The following is a 15,738-nucleotide window of genomic DNA, read 5'->3' on the forward strand; positions in this document are numbered from 1 at the left end:
AGTGATATTTGAGTTTAGTTATGTTTGAAGTCAGTGATATTTCAGTTCAGTAATATTTGAGTTTAGTAATATCTCAGTTTAGTAATCTTTGAGCTCAATGATGTTTCAGTTCAGTGATGTTTCAGTTTAGTGATATTTCAGTTCAATAATATTTCAGTTCAGTGATGTTTTAGTTCAGTAATATTTCAGTCTAGTAATATTTCAGTTCAGTGATGTTTCAGTTCACTAATATTTCTGTTTAGTGATCTTTTAGTTCAGTAATGTTTCAATTCAGTGATATTTCAGTTCAGTAATATTTCAGTTTGGTGATGTTTCAGTTCAGTGATGTTTCAATTTAGTGATGTTTTAATTCAGTAATATTTCCGTTCAGTGATGTTTTAGTTCAATAATATTTTAGTTCAGTAATATTTCAGTTCGGTAATGTTTCAGTTTAGTAATATTTTAATTTGATAATGTTTCAGTTCAGTAATGTTTCAGTTGAGTAAGGTTTCAGTTTACTAATATTTCAGTTAAGTGATGTTTAACTTTAGTGATGTTTTAGTTCAGTGATATTTCGGTTCAATGATGTTTTGGTTCAGTGATATTCAATTTAGTAATAGTTCAGTGGTGTTTCAGTTTAGTAATATTTCAGTTCAGTGATGTTTTCAATCTAGTGATGTTTCAGTTTAGTGATGTTTTTGTTCATTAGTATTTCAGTTTAATGATGTTTTAGTTCAATAATATTTCAGTTCAGTAATGTTTCAGTTCAGTAATGTTTCTGTTTAGAAATGTTCATATTCGATAATGTTTCAGTTTAGCGAGGTTTCAGTTCAATAACGTTTCATTTCAGTAATGTTTCTGTTTAGTAGTATTTCTGTTCAGTGATGCTTCAGTTCAGTAATGTTTCAGTTGAGTAATGTTTTGGTTCAGTGATATTCAATTTAGTAATATTTCATTTTAGTGATATTTCAGTTGAGTAATGTTTCTGTTTAGTAGTATTTCAGTTCATTGATGCTTCAGTTTAGTAATATTTCAGTTCAGTAGTATTTCAGTGAAGTGATGTTTTAGTTGAGTAATGTTTCAATTTAGTAATATTTCAGTTTAGTAATATTTCAGTTGAGTGATGTTTCAGTTCAGTAATGTTTGAGTTCAGAATGTTTCAGCTCAGTGATGTTTCAGTTCAGTAATATTTGACTTCAGTAATATTTCAGTTTAGTGATATTTCAGTTCAGTAATGTTTCAGTTCAGTGATGTTTCAGTTTAGTAATGTTCCAGTTTAATAATGTTCCAGTTCAGTAATGTTTCAGTTCAATAATGTTTCAGTTTAGTGATGTTTCAGTTCAGTGATGTTTCAGTTGAGTGATATTTCAATTCAAAATATTTCAGTACAGTGATATTTCAGTTCAGTAATGTTTCAGTTTCATATTGTTTCAGTTCAGTAATATTTGACTTCAGTAATATTTCAGTTTAATGATATTTCAGTTCAGTAATGTTTCAGTTCAGTGATGTTTTAGTTCAGTAATGTTTCAGTTCAGTAATGTTTCAGTTCAGTGATATTTCAGTTGAGTGATGTTTCAATTCAAAATATTTCAGTTCAGTGATATTTCAGATCAGTAATATTTCAGTTAAGTAATGTTTTAGTTCAGTAATATTTTAGTTCAGTAATGTTACGTTACGTTACGTTACGTTACGTTACGTTACGTTACATTACGTTATGTTATCTTACGTTACGTTACTAAGGTTTCAGTTGAGTGATGTTTTAATTCAGTGATGCTTTAGTTTAGTGATGTTCCAGTTCAGTGATATTTTAGTTCAATGATGTTTCAGTTCAGTAATGTTTAGTTCAGTAATATTTCAATTCAATAATGTCTCAATTGAGTAATGTTTCGGTTCAGTGATATTCAATTTAGTAATATTTCATTTTAGTGACATTTCGGTTCAGTAATGTTTCAGTTTAGTAATATTTTAGTTCAGTGGTGTTTCAGTTCAGTGGTGTTTCAGTTCAGTAATATTTCAGTTTAGTAATATTCCAGTTAAGTAATATTTTAGTTTAGTAATATTACAGTTCAATAATGTTTCAGTTGAGTGATATTCCAGTTCAGTAATGTTTCATCTGAGTGATGTTTCAGTTTAGTAATGTTTTACTTTAGTAACATTTCAGTTCATCAATGTTTGAGTTCATTAATGTTTCAGCTCAGTGATATTTCAGTTTCGTGATGTTTCAGTTCAGTAATATTTGAGTTTAGTAATATTTCAGTTTAGTTATGTTTCAGTTAAGTAACATTCAGTTCAGAAATGTTTCAATTCATTAATGTTTCAGTTGAATGATGTTTTAGTTTAGTGATGTTTCAGTTTAGTAATGTTTTAGTTTAGTAATGTTTCAGTTGAGTGATGTTTGAGTTCAGTAATATTTCAGTTTAGTAATGTTTCAGTTCAGTAATGTTTTAGTTCAGTGATGTTTCAGTTCAGTAATGTTTCAGTTCATTAATGTTTCAGTTTATTAATATTCCAGTTTAGTGATGTTTTAGTTCAGTAATGTTTCAGTTCAGTGATGTTTCAGTTCAATAATGTTTCAGTTTAGTAATGTTTCAGGTTAGTAATGTTTCAGTTCAGTGATGTTTCAGTTGAGTGATGTTTGAGTTCAGTTATGTTTAAAGTCACTAGTATTTCAGTTCAGTAATATTTGAGTTTAGTGATGTTTCAGTTTACTAATCTTTGAGTTCAATAATGTTTCAGTTCAGTGATGTTTCAGTTTAGTAATATTTCAGTTCAGTGATGTTTTAGTTCAGTAATATTTCAATTAAGTTTTAGTTCAGTAATATTTCAGTCTAGTAATGTTTCAGTTCAGTTATGTTTCAGTTCAGTAATGTTTTAGTTTAGTAATCTTTTAGTTCAGTAATGTTTCAATTCAGTGATATTTTAGTTCAGTAATATTTCAATTCAGTGATATTTTAGTTCAGTGATGTTTCAGTTTAATGATGTTTCAATTCAGTAATATTTCAGTTCAGTGATGTTTTAGTTCAGTATTATTTTAGTTCAGTAATCTTTTAGTTTAGTGATGTTTCAATTCGGTAATGTTTCAGTCCAATAATGTTTTAGTTTAGTAATGTTTCAGTTGAGTAAGGTTTCAGTTTAATAATATTTTTGTTAAGTGATGTTTAACTTTAGTGATGTTTTAGTTCTGTGATGTTTCGGTTCAGTGATGTTTTGGTTCATTGATATTCAGTTTAGTAACATTTCAGTTCAGTGGTGTTTCAGTTCAGTAATGTTTCAGTTTAGTAATATTTCAGTTCAGTGATGTTTCAGTTTAGTGATGTTTCAGTTCAGTAATATTTCAGTTCAATGATGTTTTAGTTCAGTAATGTTTTAGTTCAGTAATATTTTATTTAAGTGATGTTTTAGTTTAGTAATGTTTCAGTTTAGTAATATTTCAGTTCAGTAATGTTTCAGTTGAGTGATATTTCAGTTCAATAATGTTTCAGTTGAGTGATGTTTCAATTAAGTAATATTTTAGTTTAGTAACGTTTCAGTTCAGTAATGTTTGAGTTCAGTAATGTTTCAACTCAGTGATATTTCAGTTTCGTGATGTTTCAGTTCAGTAATGTTTCAGTTCAATTTTGTTTTAGTTCAGTGATGTTTCAGTTCAGTAATGTTTCAGTTGAGTGATGTTTCAGTTTAGTGATGTTTCAGTTGAGTGATGTTTCAATTCAAAATATTTCAGTTCAGTGATGTTTCAGTTCAGTAATATTTCAGTTTAGTAATGTTTCTGTTCAGTGATGTTTGAGTTCCGTAAAGTTTTCTGTTTAGTGATATTTATGTTACATTATGTTTGTGTGAGGATATAAATCAATTGCATGAAGGGAGTAGTATTTAATACAACATCTAAATGGATGACACTAGACATTTATTATTGTCATTAGTGTGACATTAGAATATATGAATTATAGAGATTATAAGTTTAATTATTGTTTATAAATAAATGAATGCTTAAAGAAATAAAAAAAATTTAAGGATTTATAAATGGATCTTGGAATATATAAGGATTTACAAATTGAGCTTACAATCCTAGAAATTTATAAATTGAGCTTACAATTCTAAGGTAATAAATATGGAGACAACGCCATTAATTAGAATATCATTAATGTTGTATTTGGTTATCATAAATAATGTTGTACATTCTCAATGTCAAGGTTTTAGTGTTCCCAATGAATAATCATTTATTAAGATTTAATACATATAACATTGATTAGACGGATACAAAATTACTTAAAAGAAGACGTCTTCTTATGTAACTTAAAAGAAGACGTCTTCTTATGTAAAATAAAAACATCTGGAAAAAATATTATTTATTGGAAGTTGGTTATATCTTGAGGAAAGAGAAAACGTTTTTCAAAGCACAATATTCCAAGTTACAACTGACATGTCATCAGGTAAAACCTATTTTAATATTAAATCACAACTTAAATTATAGACCATTAGATCTTGATCCAATGGATATTAATCACTCACCACCCATGGAGATAATTTATTGATCACCATTAAAACCAACCCCATATATATATATATATATATAATTTTTTTTTCTACCTACCTTTGATGTGCTACTTGGTTGGACTACGATACTATTGCAATTTATGTACAAATGATATTTTAATCCTTTACCATTTTCTTTGGGAATTAGTATGTTATAAATAATGATATCATGTGAATAAAAGGAATTATACATTGATGCGGGTATTTAATCGACTAGACGAGAGGAAACGAGTAGTGGAAGAAATCGGACCAAAGGGGTAACATACCGAAACCAAAGATGAGGTCTTTATAATTAACCTGAGATTAATGTTTGAGGTTTAATAATACTTCATATGGTTTATTTAATGTTTTTTTAAAAAAAATATATCAGAATCATCAATTTTAAATGCAGAACTTTGGTGTCTTTATTTTGGCATTTTTTGGTTGAGGACAAGGGTATAAAGGATGTAATTGTGGATAAAGATGACAGATTCTAATGAGATTATCCGAACTTTGTATAAAAGAATTTGGAATGAGAATAAAATTTTAAATAAATATATGTAATGACTATGGGATGAGAATATGAATACCCATAGAGTAAACGTTACTTTTAAATATTTAATTTTTTCATTTTATTAAATTTATGCCTGTTTTAATAAATTATTTATTTATTTTTTAAATTTTTTTAAGGGATAAAGTATTTGTGAGTACTTGTTAATTATGTGGGATGAGAATAAGATTAGGATTGTATACTCGTTAGAGTAATGAGACGAGATGAATAGTTCAAATATAAAAGGATATGGGTATGATATTATTCGCGAATATCTTATCCGTTGTCATCCCTGATTGTGAAGCTAGCTAGACTCATTTAACTAAAAATTCCTTGTACAAGAAGTATTTGCGTCTATAGGGAAATATTGTTAATATAAGAGTCTAAGTCACACGGTTTAGGAAGTCACATTGACCTAAAATTTTATTATTAGGTTATATATCGATCAATATTATTAAAATACAGTTGAAATCCTTTCCGCATTTTTATGAATGAGATATTAGGTGTTACAGATGTTAAATTTGTTGGTTCATATAACCATCTATATATTTTGCATAATCTTTTCATTTGAGCCGTCATGAATGTTTTGTAACTTAGAAGATCGTTATGATTTTTTTGTGTTTCTTTTTTTTACATGTTTTTGTCTTCTTTTTATAAACAAAAAAAAAAAAAGTAAAACATTAATGGGCCTGTAACATAGTTTCCTTATTATGATTGCCAAGTAATGGGCCTGTATTTTCCTCTAGAGGCCCATATGTTCGTAGGTTGGATATGGATTGACCCCTGTTTTTGTGTAATAATAATAAGAAAACAATAAATAAATAAAAGGATGGTCAAAGCAATTAAATTCGTTATCTTCATGTCAATGAATGTTCATAAATATGTCTGCTATGAATTCTTTTGGGTAAATTACATTTATGGTCCTTCCATTTTAATTTTATTTTTTTATGTTCATAAACTTCAAAAATAAATATAAAAATCTTTGAAATTTTTATTTTACTAACATAAATAAAAACCTAAATCCCTATTTTCCATTTCTATTTTTTCTTTCTAAACAACCATCTCCTCTTCCTAAATCACTATTTGGTTTTTTTTTTTTTTTTATATTAATATCTGATTTTAAAGCTTAATTACCATAACAAATTAAAGTCAAAGTTGAAGAAACATGATTAAAAATATAACCAACATTTTTGGACAATGCAATTACTTTTGCTGAAAACTGCGCCCACTTTTCTGGCTGTGACTGCTCAAATTTATTTCACGTGGATCCGTTTTGTAATAATTATGAGTACTAAAATTAGTTGAAGTTGCATTATTTGAAAAGTAAAGAATTACTTTTTCTGTACATACTATACTACCATACCTTTGGAAATAATGACTCAGTCTGACATGTGTCAAAAATATGTACAAACTTTGGCTGGAAAATATGCCAATCACGTCAATATGATTTTAGAGCCAATCAAATGGGTTTCCTCATTCATAGGAAATCCATAGGCTGAGTCTGAGCACCAGTAGGCTACTGTGTCATACCCCGAAAGGACGGATCCAAGAATGGCCGGTGCAGCTTCTACGCCCGTCAGTATTAAAAAAAATATCAATTGAACAACCATAAATTATCACATAAGACACGGAAACATTGCAAGTAAGTGATTTTTAAATTTATCGTTTTTTTTTGTGCACGGAGTTGGTGACATGGCCTGTGCTATGAGGTCTGAAACATATTTATCATTCTTTACTATTATTATATTTTTCAAGAAATCTATCTTCTCTGTTTATATAGGAAATGTGATGCATAGTTCTTGGTAGCTCAGCTCTTTGCTTGTGGCAGAAATCATAGCCTATGTAAGTTTCTTCTACAATGTTCTTTCTTTAAATCTAAGGTTATTGAGGATGAAATTGATTTGAAAATGAATTTTAGGTATCAATTCGGGTATTTATTTGTTGTCAAATTAGCTTATTTAAAATGATACATAGAAGAAATAGAGACGTGTCAAAACAAGTGTTATTTTAAACTAATTTGATCACAAATGATACACCGTCACACTTTATTAATTAAATTTCAGCACAAAGAAGAGAAAGATTAATACAAAAAGCTACTCTTAAAACTATACATGTCAATGAGTTTAATCTTTTAAGTCCTATTAGTTGAATTAGCTACTATAAAATAAAGAAAAGATTATGAATAACAATTACAACATAGAAATCAAGTTTACTTTTCTGCTTATTAAGCTTTCTCTAATTGGAGGAAACTAGTATTTTTACTCTCATGATATACAAATAATCCTCCCTATTGAGCAGCAAAAATCTTCTGTTCCAGGCAAAGCAATGTTGATTTTTTAGCTTCTTTCTGATGAATGTTTGTTTCTTCAGATGATGCAGCAATTAGTTAATTAATCCATCCAAGCTTCAAGATTTCCAAGCAACTCTTTGAAGGGCTTGTTTGATTGCCCCTGCTGACACTGACCTTACTCCCTTCTGTTCCAACCAATAATATATCATTCATTTCAAACATAATCATTAATAACGTACAGTGATGGATCTAGAATTCAGAATCAGTGCATAGTCAAAACCCCTTTCCCTCTAGATCCGTCCCTGATAACGGATAAAGGATCAATTTGGCCTCTAATTTGTAGATTCAGTTTGCCCCAACATAAACTTTAGGTATCAATTTAACTCATGACTAATCGTTTAAGGTGAAATTAGTTCAAAAGTGACACTTGTTAGTAAGATATTAGCGACTTTTTGACACGGTCAGTTTTTTATGCTGACATATGTCAATCTGGACTAATTTGATATAAAAAATGATATAAAAGCTATTCTTAAGTTTATCCATCAGCTTAAATTTTTGGGTGAAATGATTCATCGATATGATATCAGAATGGATAGTTACAACAATGACATCAGTATGGTTACAAAAATGGTATTAGTCTCTCAAAACCCATGGTTACAAAATCTGCATTAGAGATTGTAGGATTTTCCAACATCGGTTGTGAAGGGGCGGGTGTTTTGCTAAAAAGCACGAGGCTTTTTCATGACATGGTTTTACGAGCTTCTTAAACCAAATGATCGAGTTAAGATCCTGTCAAATTCTATCTCTTAATGGAATTTCAACACATGGTAAGATGGTCCGTATTGTACAGGCTTCAAACTAAGTATTCGTGTGTAGGAGTGTGTCGAAGCTATTAATAATAGCTACTCTTGCATCTTACCTATCCGCTATCCGCTTAATATTATGGGTCAAATGGTTTCTTGATAAAGGCGAAATTGATACCTAAACTTCACTGTAGGACAAATTGAATCTATAAACCAAATTGACCCTTTATCTAACAAGAACAGTTCAATTATAATTAAGGAATCCTAATAGAATTTAGAAAGAGTTCATACCTTGGATTTGATAGTCAAAGAAAGAGTTCCATCAATGGTGGAAGATTGAACTGAATGAGAATCTAAATGCAGATAGCTTACTGCATCCATAATTTCAACTAATAACCCTTCCTTCCATGGACATTTCATCTCAATTATAACATCCTTATCATTTACAGTCACACTTATTTCAGCTGAACCTTCCTTAGTTATACTAAACTCTATCTCTTCCTCCATTTCATCAAACTCACTAGCTTTTCTCTTGTTCATCATCAATGCCTTCTTTTTATGACCAGTTTTGCAGCTTCCATAGTTATCACATGTTCTCTCTACAGCATCTTGTGGTCTCCCCCTTGTTCTTCCCTCTACTTCTCTTGGATCTTTACATGATTCCAATTCTTGCACTCTCCGTTGTAGCTCCTGCACGTATTCTATCGTCTCATCCAAGATCGACACTTTATCAACCTGCACAAACGCTCGACTAGTTTACTTACTCTGATACCATGATGAGGAAGTTAAGCATAAGTATTAGGACAACAACAACAACAACAACAAAGCCTTAGTCCCGAAATGATTCAGGGTCGGCTAACATGAACCATCATATAAAACCGTGAAAAATTCGTATTACCTTGTTGGCTGAAGGAACCATTGATTTCAGGATATTGAACCTTTCGTGCAACTTTTCGTTTCGATTAGTAGCATGGTTAGCTCCAATGTCATCAGCCTCCGGTCTATAAACTCCGACACTAACGCTCTTCTCGCCCGGTGACTCGAGGAAGCCCTTAAGATGCAGTTTAGGTACATCAAACAGGACTTTCTTTAGTACTTTCTGTGAGGTTTTACATTTCAGTTTCTGATGATGCAGCAATGCTACTGGCTTCCAAGCAACAAAGCCGGATGATGATGATGATGATTTGTTTCGGTTTCGAAAATGGGATCCTAGAGCTAAAGAGGGGGAAGTTTTGAACAGTGATGTAAGAACAGATTGATAATGCAAATCGTCGGTTCGGAGGTCTAATGCAGTTAGTTTTGTTTGATTGCAATCTTCAACGTCTTGAAGAAAATGCTCGTTTAAAGGGTCAACCTTGACAGGATCCGTAACGATTTGAGATATACAATCACTTGAATTGAAGGATTGATGAATACAGTTGCTGAAATCATCATCCATTAACTTCCAAGTCTGAAGTTGAGAAGTTCCTGCATTGATTCCTTCAACTTCAACCATGAAAGAATCTTGTTCAGCAGGCTGAATGTTTGAGCTGTCATTTGGGGAAACTACATCTAAGTTTTCACATCCTATAATTATGTCATCATCATATGCAGCACCAAGTTGTTCATCATTTGAAAATGGATATGGAATCTCCAAGAATGATGTTTTAACATGCTCAATCAGACTTGGATCCTCCATTACCTACACAAACCAAATTATTCCAAATTCATTAACAAATATGTGCAATTTCAAGCCTTATTGAGTAGGCAGAGCCATAGTGGTTGGAGGATAGGTATAACGGCCCTTTATCCGTAATTTGACAGGTAAGATACATCTACGGCTCCAAACTATAACCCTACTATAACTCGTAAACTTTATTTCGCGACATTAAAATCCAAATCAAAGAAAATCTGTTAGAAAATTAAGGAAACAATGACTCGGAAATAGGTGTTTGACTATAATCCGTTCACCTTTTGTTAAAAAAAATTAACGGATTTTCTCTTTTTCGAGTTTAATGTCAAATGATGTAAAGTTCAAAGTTTTTTACGTTACAAATTGACGTCGTTTCGGGGCCATAATGTTAGTAGCTCTGTAACTCAGAGGTTATGGATGTATTTTTACCCGCGATTGAGAGACAGAAGGCATACATACCAGCTCAGTCACTCCAAGCTCAACCACACCTCCCAGGAATGGAAAGCAAACTACAGTCTGAAAGAACAAATAAAACTTTATGATCTAGTGTTTATGATCCTGTCCAGAACAGAACTAAGACAGCTACAGTTTTGATACCTGAATAGATGCACTCTGAGGGTTGATGGATGCAGGGAAGCACAGCCAAATAGATCAAGAATTGTTTAGTTCATCAACATTGTTGAGCAAACCCGGGTTAAAATACAATCATGCTACCTCAACTTTGATGTTTCTAACATAATAGCCCAAACTTCAAAACCGGACTTAAAAATTCTTAGAACTTTGACATATACTAATATAAAAGTTCAAATAATTGTTGACCACGTGAAATGCCACTAAATCATACTTAAAACAGTGTGATTTACTGCTATTTCACGTGATCAACCCATGTTTATATTGGTCGTTATATGTCAAAATTCAAGGATTTTATGTTTGGTTTTGAAGTTCAAGGGTCCATAATGTTAGTAATATCAAAATTGAGAGATCACGGGTGTATTTTACCCCGGAAAGAGAAAAGAAATTGCAGCATAAATAAGAAAGAAAACAGAAAGCAACCTTAGCTAGCAGAGAACGGGTGAATTCTTTGCTATCAGCAAAATGAGCATTGCATAACCAAATAGGCCTGCCGCCTGCTAATGTTCTTCCTGGCAAACTATGACCAATTCAGACAAGCAAATTAGCCATTTTTTAGCATCAAATAACACGGAAACAGATTCTGGAAAACGTTATTTCTAAAACATAGCCCAGTTTGGTAAAGAGCGTTTTCGAATAAAAAGAGCGGTTTTGACCAATTTTAGAGGTTTGATCACCGAAACCGCTGATTGAAGTGTTTGGTGGAGAGAGGTTTGAGAGAGAGTTTTGGGATGAAAACGCTAATTTAGAAAAAGCTCCTTTTCAATTAGCGTTTTGCAATATTAAAATTAATGGACTTTTTTAACCCTAATAGATAGACTCTTTCTTCTCCTGCGCCAAAATTAATACCTTTATTCGTCTTTTTGCACAAATCGCTATTATCAATCAGCTAATTTTTACCAAACACAGAGGTCACGGGTTCGAGTCTTAGGAGCGGCCTCTTGCCAATTAAATTGGCAAGGGAAGGCTTGCCCCCAATACACCCTTGTGGTGGGACCCCTCCCCGGACCCTCGCTCAGCGGGGACGCGTAATGCGACCGGGCCGCCCTTTATGTCTACACAAACAGCTAGTCAAATCAGCTAATGTAATCAACTAACAGCTAATAGCTAATTCCCAAACAGCTAACAGCTAATAGCTAATTCCCAAACAGGGCCATAGTCTTCAAAACATAAACAGGAAATGGACACGAAAAACAAAAACGCTACTAAAGAGGGGTTTCGGGTATTGAAGAAAGAAAAATGAATTACCCTTTGCCAATGTTGAACACAAAGGACATACAAACCAAGTAATACCATTCTGTATCAGTAAGATCTTCTGGGGATAATGCAGCTGAAGGTCTTCTAGCTTGTGGATTTACTTCACCTGCTGACAATGATTCAAACAGTTCTCTTAATTGTTCACTTCTCTGTAAACCAAGTTCATCTTCATTCAATTCTATGGATTGAATTGTTTTTCTTGTCTTTATATCTCCATTGTAATACCCATCTCCCCATTCCATTGTCCTGAACAATTTACAACAAACAAAATGTCAAAATCCCTAATCTCAGAAAATTAATTACATTTCTAAAAAAGTGAACTTTCTACAACTAACTAACCCTCACACGTGCCTACTTCTGATACCCACTAAAAAAGAAGTAAACTTTATGTTTCAAGAGTGTTTAATTTGGAAAATTAAAACATCATTTATTTCCAATAATGACAATAAAAACAGAGAAGATATTACCCTGGATTTGTAGTTGAAATAGACCAGAAAATTGCATAACTCCATTGAATGCTTCTCACAGCAAAAGCAAGCCTTTTCTTGAAGTTTTCTGGTGATATATCTTCTTCATCCATAATCTCAACTTCACAAACAAATAAACACTTCTCTCTCTCCAACTAATCAAATCAGATCAGATCCATCGAATATTCAGATACCCAATACCAACAAAAAAGGTTGTTATGCTCAAAATCAACACTGATTAGAAATAAAGATGGAATCTTTTTTGTGGTAATGGAGTTCAGAAAAGCAGAAAGATTCAGTTTATTTATTATTTAACACTGAATCCGTACTGTTTTCTGCAGAATCAAAAAACACTCAAGAACACTAAAAAGGAAGACTACGTAGCTTTCTTAGTTTCCACTTTGAAATCATATATATAAATAGTGTATAAAGTTTTCATCTTTCAAAAACTTTATCAAGTAAAATATAAATTGACAAGTTTTTTTGAAATAGTGCAACAACTAGACTTTTTTTTATATATATGGAATGCAATTTCTCTCTCTTGGTTTGGGGTTTTTGGAACAGAAAGAAAGAAGCAATTAAAAAGGAGAAAATAAGATCTGGGTTTTCAAAAATTGAAGCATTTGGACCTACATAAGTATAAAAAGACAACAAGTTTCCATCTTTAGAGATTGGGTTTTTTTTTATAGATTATTGAAAGAAGAAAAGTAAAATGGAAATGGAGCAGTTTGTGGAGAGAGAGAGAGAGCAAAGATGAGCATTAATGGTGAAGAAGTATTGTTGTTGTTCTTGTAGATGGAGAAAATAATAAGGAAGAAAAGACCAAAAATAATGATGACACGTTTCTTTGTTTGTGATGATTGATTTGTTTTTGAACCTAAAATCTACCTCGTTGTTATGTTTCATGCAATATTTTTTTTGGCTTTTCTAAATAATAACTCATGAATTTAGACTTTATAAATTATATCCCATGCATAATACAGAAATAAAAGAAAATATTTGTGAGAGTTTGACCACAAACAATGGGGAATACATGAGCCGAAAACATCAGGGTAGAGGTGATTCCAATTTCGTGTCGGGTTTGTGTTAAAAAGAGTAAATCTAAATTCAATCCAAAAACTTTCGTATCACAATCGTATTAACCTATTCGGGTCAGTGTCGATTTCATACCGTGTTATGTTACTATTTTTAGATACTTTATGTCATTTTTAAATTAGTATGTTGACCATATATATCAAAAACTCAGCTAATATCATGTTAGAGAATTATATAATGTATTTAAAATAATTTAGGGGTTCAAATCATGTTTGCAAGTAATAATTATAATTTCATTATCTTTATTAATAAAGTAAAATATAAAAACACGAGATAATATAACAATAATTTTAAATATTCGTGTCATTTTGGATCGTTTTCGGGTTAGCATATCAACCCTAACCCAACTCAAAATTTTGCGTGTCAGTTTCGTGCCAACCAAAAAATGACACATTATCTACTAAGCTAAACCCAAATACTAAAATTACGTATCGATTTCGTATGGTGTAATCGGATCGTGTGTATTTTGTCACATCTATCCACTGGTCGAAGGGCCCCGGCCCCTCTTGCCCTCTTACCTCCACACAAATAGAATTTCTAAAATATATTTTAACAATACACTTAATTAATCAAAAGAGGAGAAAATAGTTTTAAAATAGAACTAAAAAAAGTTATAAAAATGTCACCTTTTTTGCAAATTGATATTTAAAATTGAGTAAGAATTTTGATGAGTTGGTAGTCCCTAGAACCAATGAGTATCCTAAGTTTGAACTATCGGAGAATGCGTAAATTCCTTCCGAAAGCTGGTAAGGAAGTGTTGATTAAATTAGTGGTTCAGTAGATTCCTACTTATGCTATTAGCTTGGTTTTATCCGGAGTTACTTTGTGCGGAGTTTGAACGTTTGATGAACTCATTTTGGTGGGGCTCGAATGGTGATGGCAAAGGCATCCGCTGGTCTATCTGAATCATCATACTTCCCTAATGGCTCAAGTATATAAAGCAAGGTATTATCCTAATTTCCATTTCCAAGCTTTGTTATATTTGATGCCTGCCAGTCAGTCTTCTCCGACTATCCGCACAGTCCGGCTACTAAGTGGTGTCTGCATTCGCCTGGTATGTTGAAGTGTAATATCGATATTGTGATTTTTCCTACTCAAGGCACTACTATTTTTGGTTTCGTTATTAAAGACAATTCTAGTAATTTTTTCGATGCGTCAGTTGGGTTTTTATCTTGTTTCTTAGACCCTTTATTGCTGAATGTCTTAATATGCAGGAGGCGTTGAATTGGTTGAAAGAGCACAATATATTATCCTGGAATCTGATTCTCAAACATTTGTTAATGTTTTTCATAGTATAGCTGAGATGGATTATGTGTTTGGATTAACTGTCGTATCAGTTTTGTTAGTCGATTACAAATCGTGTAGCGCATAGTCTAACGAGAGCTACCGGTTCTGGATTTGGTTGTCATTTTGGAAAAGAAATTAATCAATAAAGAGGATGTATAATTCGTTCTAATCTTCAAGTAAAATTCAATAATTCAAATCCAATTATAAATCTTTTTATTTAAGTATTTCATCTAGTTTAAAAGTATAAAAGATTCATGTGATCAGACTTTGCTCACGTTTTAATTGTAGAAAAATTGGTTCTCTTTTAGGAATCCCACAATGGAAGCCAAGACGGAAGAAGAGGAAAATGAGATGTATATGTATTGTTATTCCACATTGGAAAAACATAACTTAGTAAAGTTTTTCTAATAATATATGTTGGGCTTTGGGCTTTAGGTTTAAAGCATCCCACAACAAGCCTCTTCTAATTCTAAGGCTTAGTTGATTTCTCTTTCTTTCTCTATTGTAATATTTTCTCATTTGAAATATTATTCGATAGTGTCCGGAGACATAAGCAATATTGGTCGAACCTCATTAAATTCTGGTATTTTCTCTATTTGTTTTATGCTTTAGCTTTCAATTTGCTAGTCGTTTTCGCAACAATTGGTATCAGAGTCTTGGTTTAGAAATTTAGTATGCTATGTGCATCATAGTTAGATTGATCACTCGTCACATCAGAAAGATTTCTTTTCTCTAGGTTTTGTTGGTTTAAAAACTTAGTATGTTCTGTGCGCCGCAACTAGACTGATCGGTCGGCACATCAGAAAAGTTTTTTCTTTGGGTTTCGTTGAATATTTAGCAAATTGAAAGGTAGTGTTTTAAAACACTCATTTGGAAAAATCATAGATAATATATTGTCTCAAGTGCATAGAAAAATTCTGTGAAAAAGGCAATAATCGTCTAAGAAAGCTGGTACTTAATTGAGATCGCTTGTGACTTCACCAGTGGCATGGGAATTTTTCTACTGAAGTTAAGATAAATTATTATTGATGATTTTTCAATTTGAGCTGAGATGATGACTAATGAAACACCATAGGGTTCCACATCGGCAAAAACGTCTATTTTGTCAAGAATAGGTGTGTCTAATAGCAGAATTGCAGTGGAGATCTTTGATGGTACTAGTCATTTTGGAATTTGGTAAGACAAAGTTTTAGATG

The 15,738-nt window shown here is 31.7% G+C and overlaps 1 protein-coding gene across 1 annotated transcript; it reads right to left on the bottom strand.

Annotated features, from left to right (window-relative positions):
* Window positions 1-7,063: 7,063 nt before the first annotated feature.
* On the bottom strand, window positions 7,064-13,080 carry LOC136210814 (transcription factor GLABRA 3-like). The gene is made up of 8 exons (XM_066002229.1): window positions 12,161-13,080; window positions 11,685-11,939; window positions 10,860-10,956; window positions 10,404-10,418; window positions 10,266-10,322; window positions 9,033-9,815; window positions 8,426-8,869; window positions 7,064-7,516 (listed from the first exon to the last, which is right to left on the bottom strand). The coding sequence occupies exons 1-8, from the start codon at window positions 12,271-12,273 to the stop codon at window positions 7,448-7,450; spliced, it is 1,833 nt and encodes a 610-aa protein (XP_065858301.1). The 5' UTR covers window positions 12,274-13,080; the 3' UTR covers window positions 7,064-7,447.
* Between the last annotated feature and the right edge of the window lie 2,658 nt (window positions 13,081-15,738).

This window comes from Euphorbia lathyris, chromosome 1 (genome assembly GCF_963576675.1).
Source record: "Euphorbia lathyris chromosome 1, ddEupLath1.1, whole genome shotgun sequence".
In the NCBI taxonomy this organism is placed as follows: domain Eukaryota; kingdom Viridiplantae; phylum Streptophyta; class Magnoliopsida; order Malpighiales; family Euphorbiaceae; genus Euphorbia; species Euphorbia lathyris.

Excerpts from the sequence above, each read along its gene's own strand:
- LOC136210814 (XM_066002229.1), bottom strand. The coding sequence starts at position 12,273 with ATGGATGAAGAAGATATATCACCAGAAAACTTCAAGAAAAGGCTTGCT. Across the intron at positions 10,957-11,684 it reads GTGTTCAACATTGGCAAAGG|TTTGCCAGGAAGAACATTAG; the intron begins GTAATTCATTTT and ends AATTGGTCATAG. Across the intron at positions 7,517-8,425 it reads CTTTGACTATCAAATCCAAG|AAGGGAGTAAGGTCAGTGTC; the intron begins GTATGAACTCTT and ends TGGTTGGAACAG.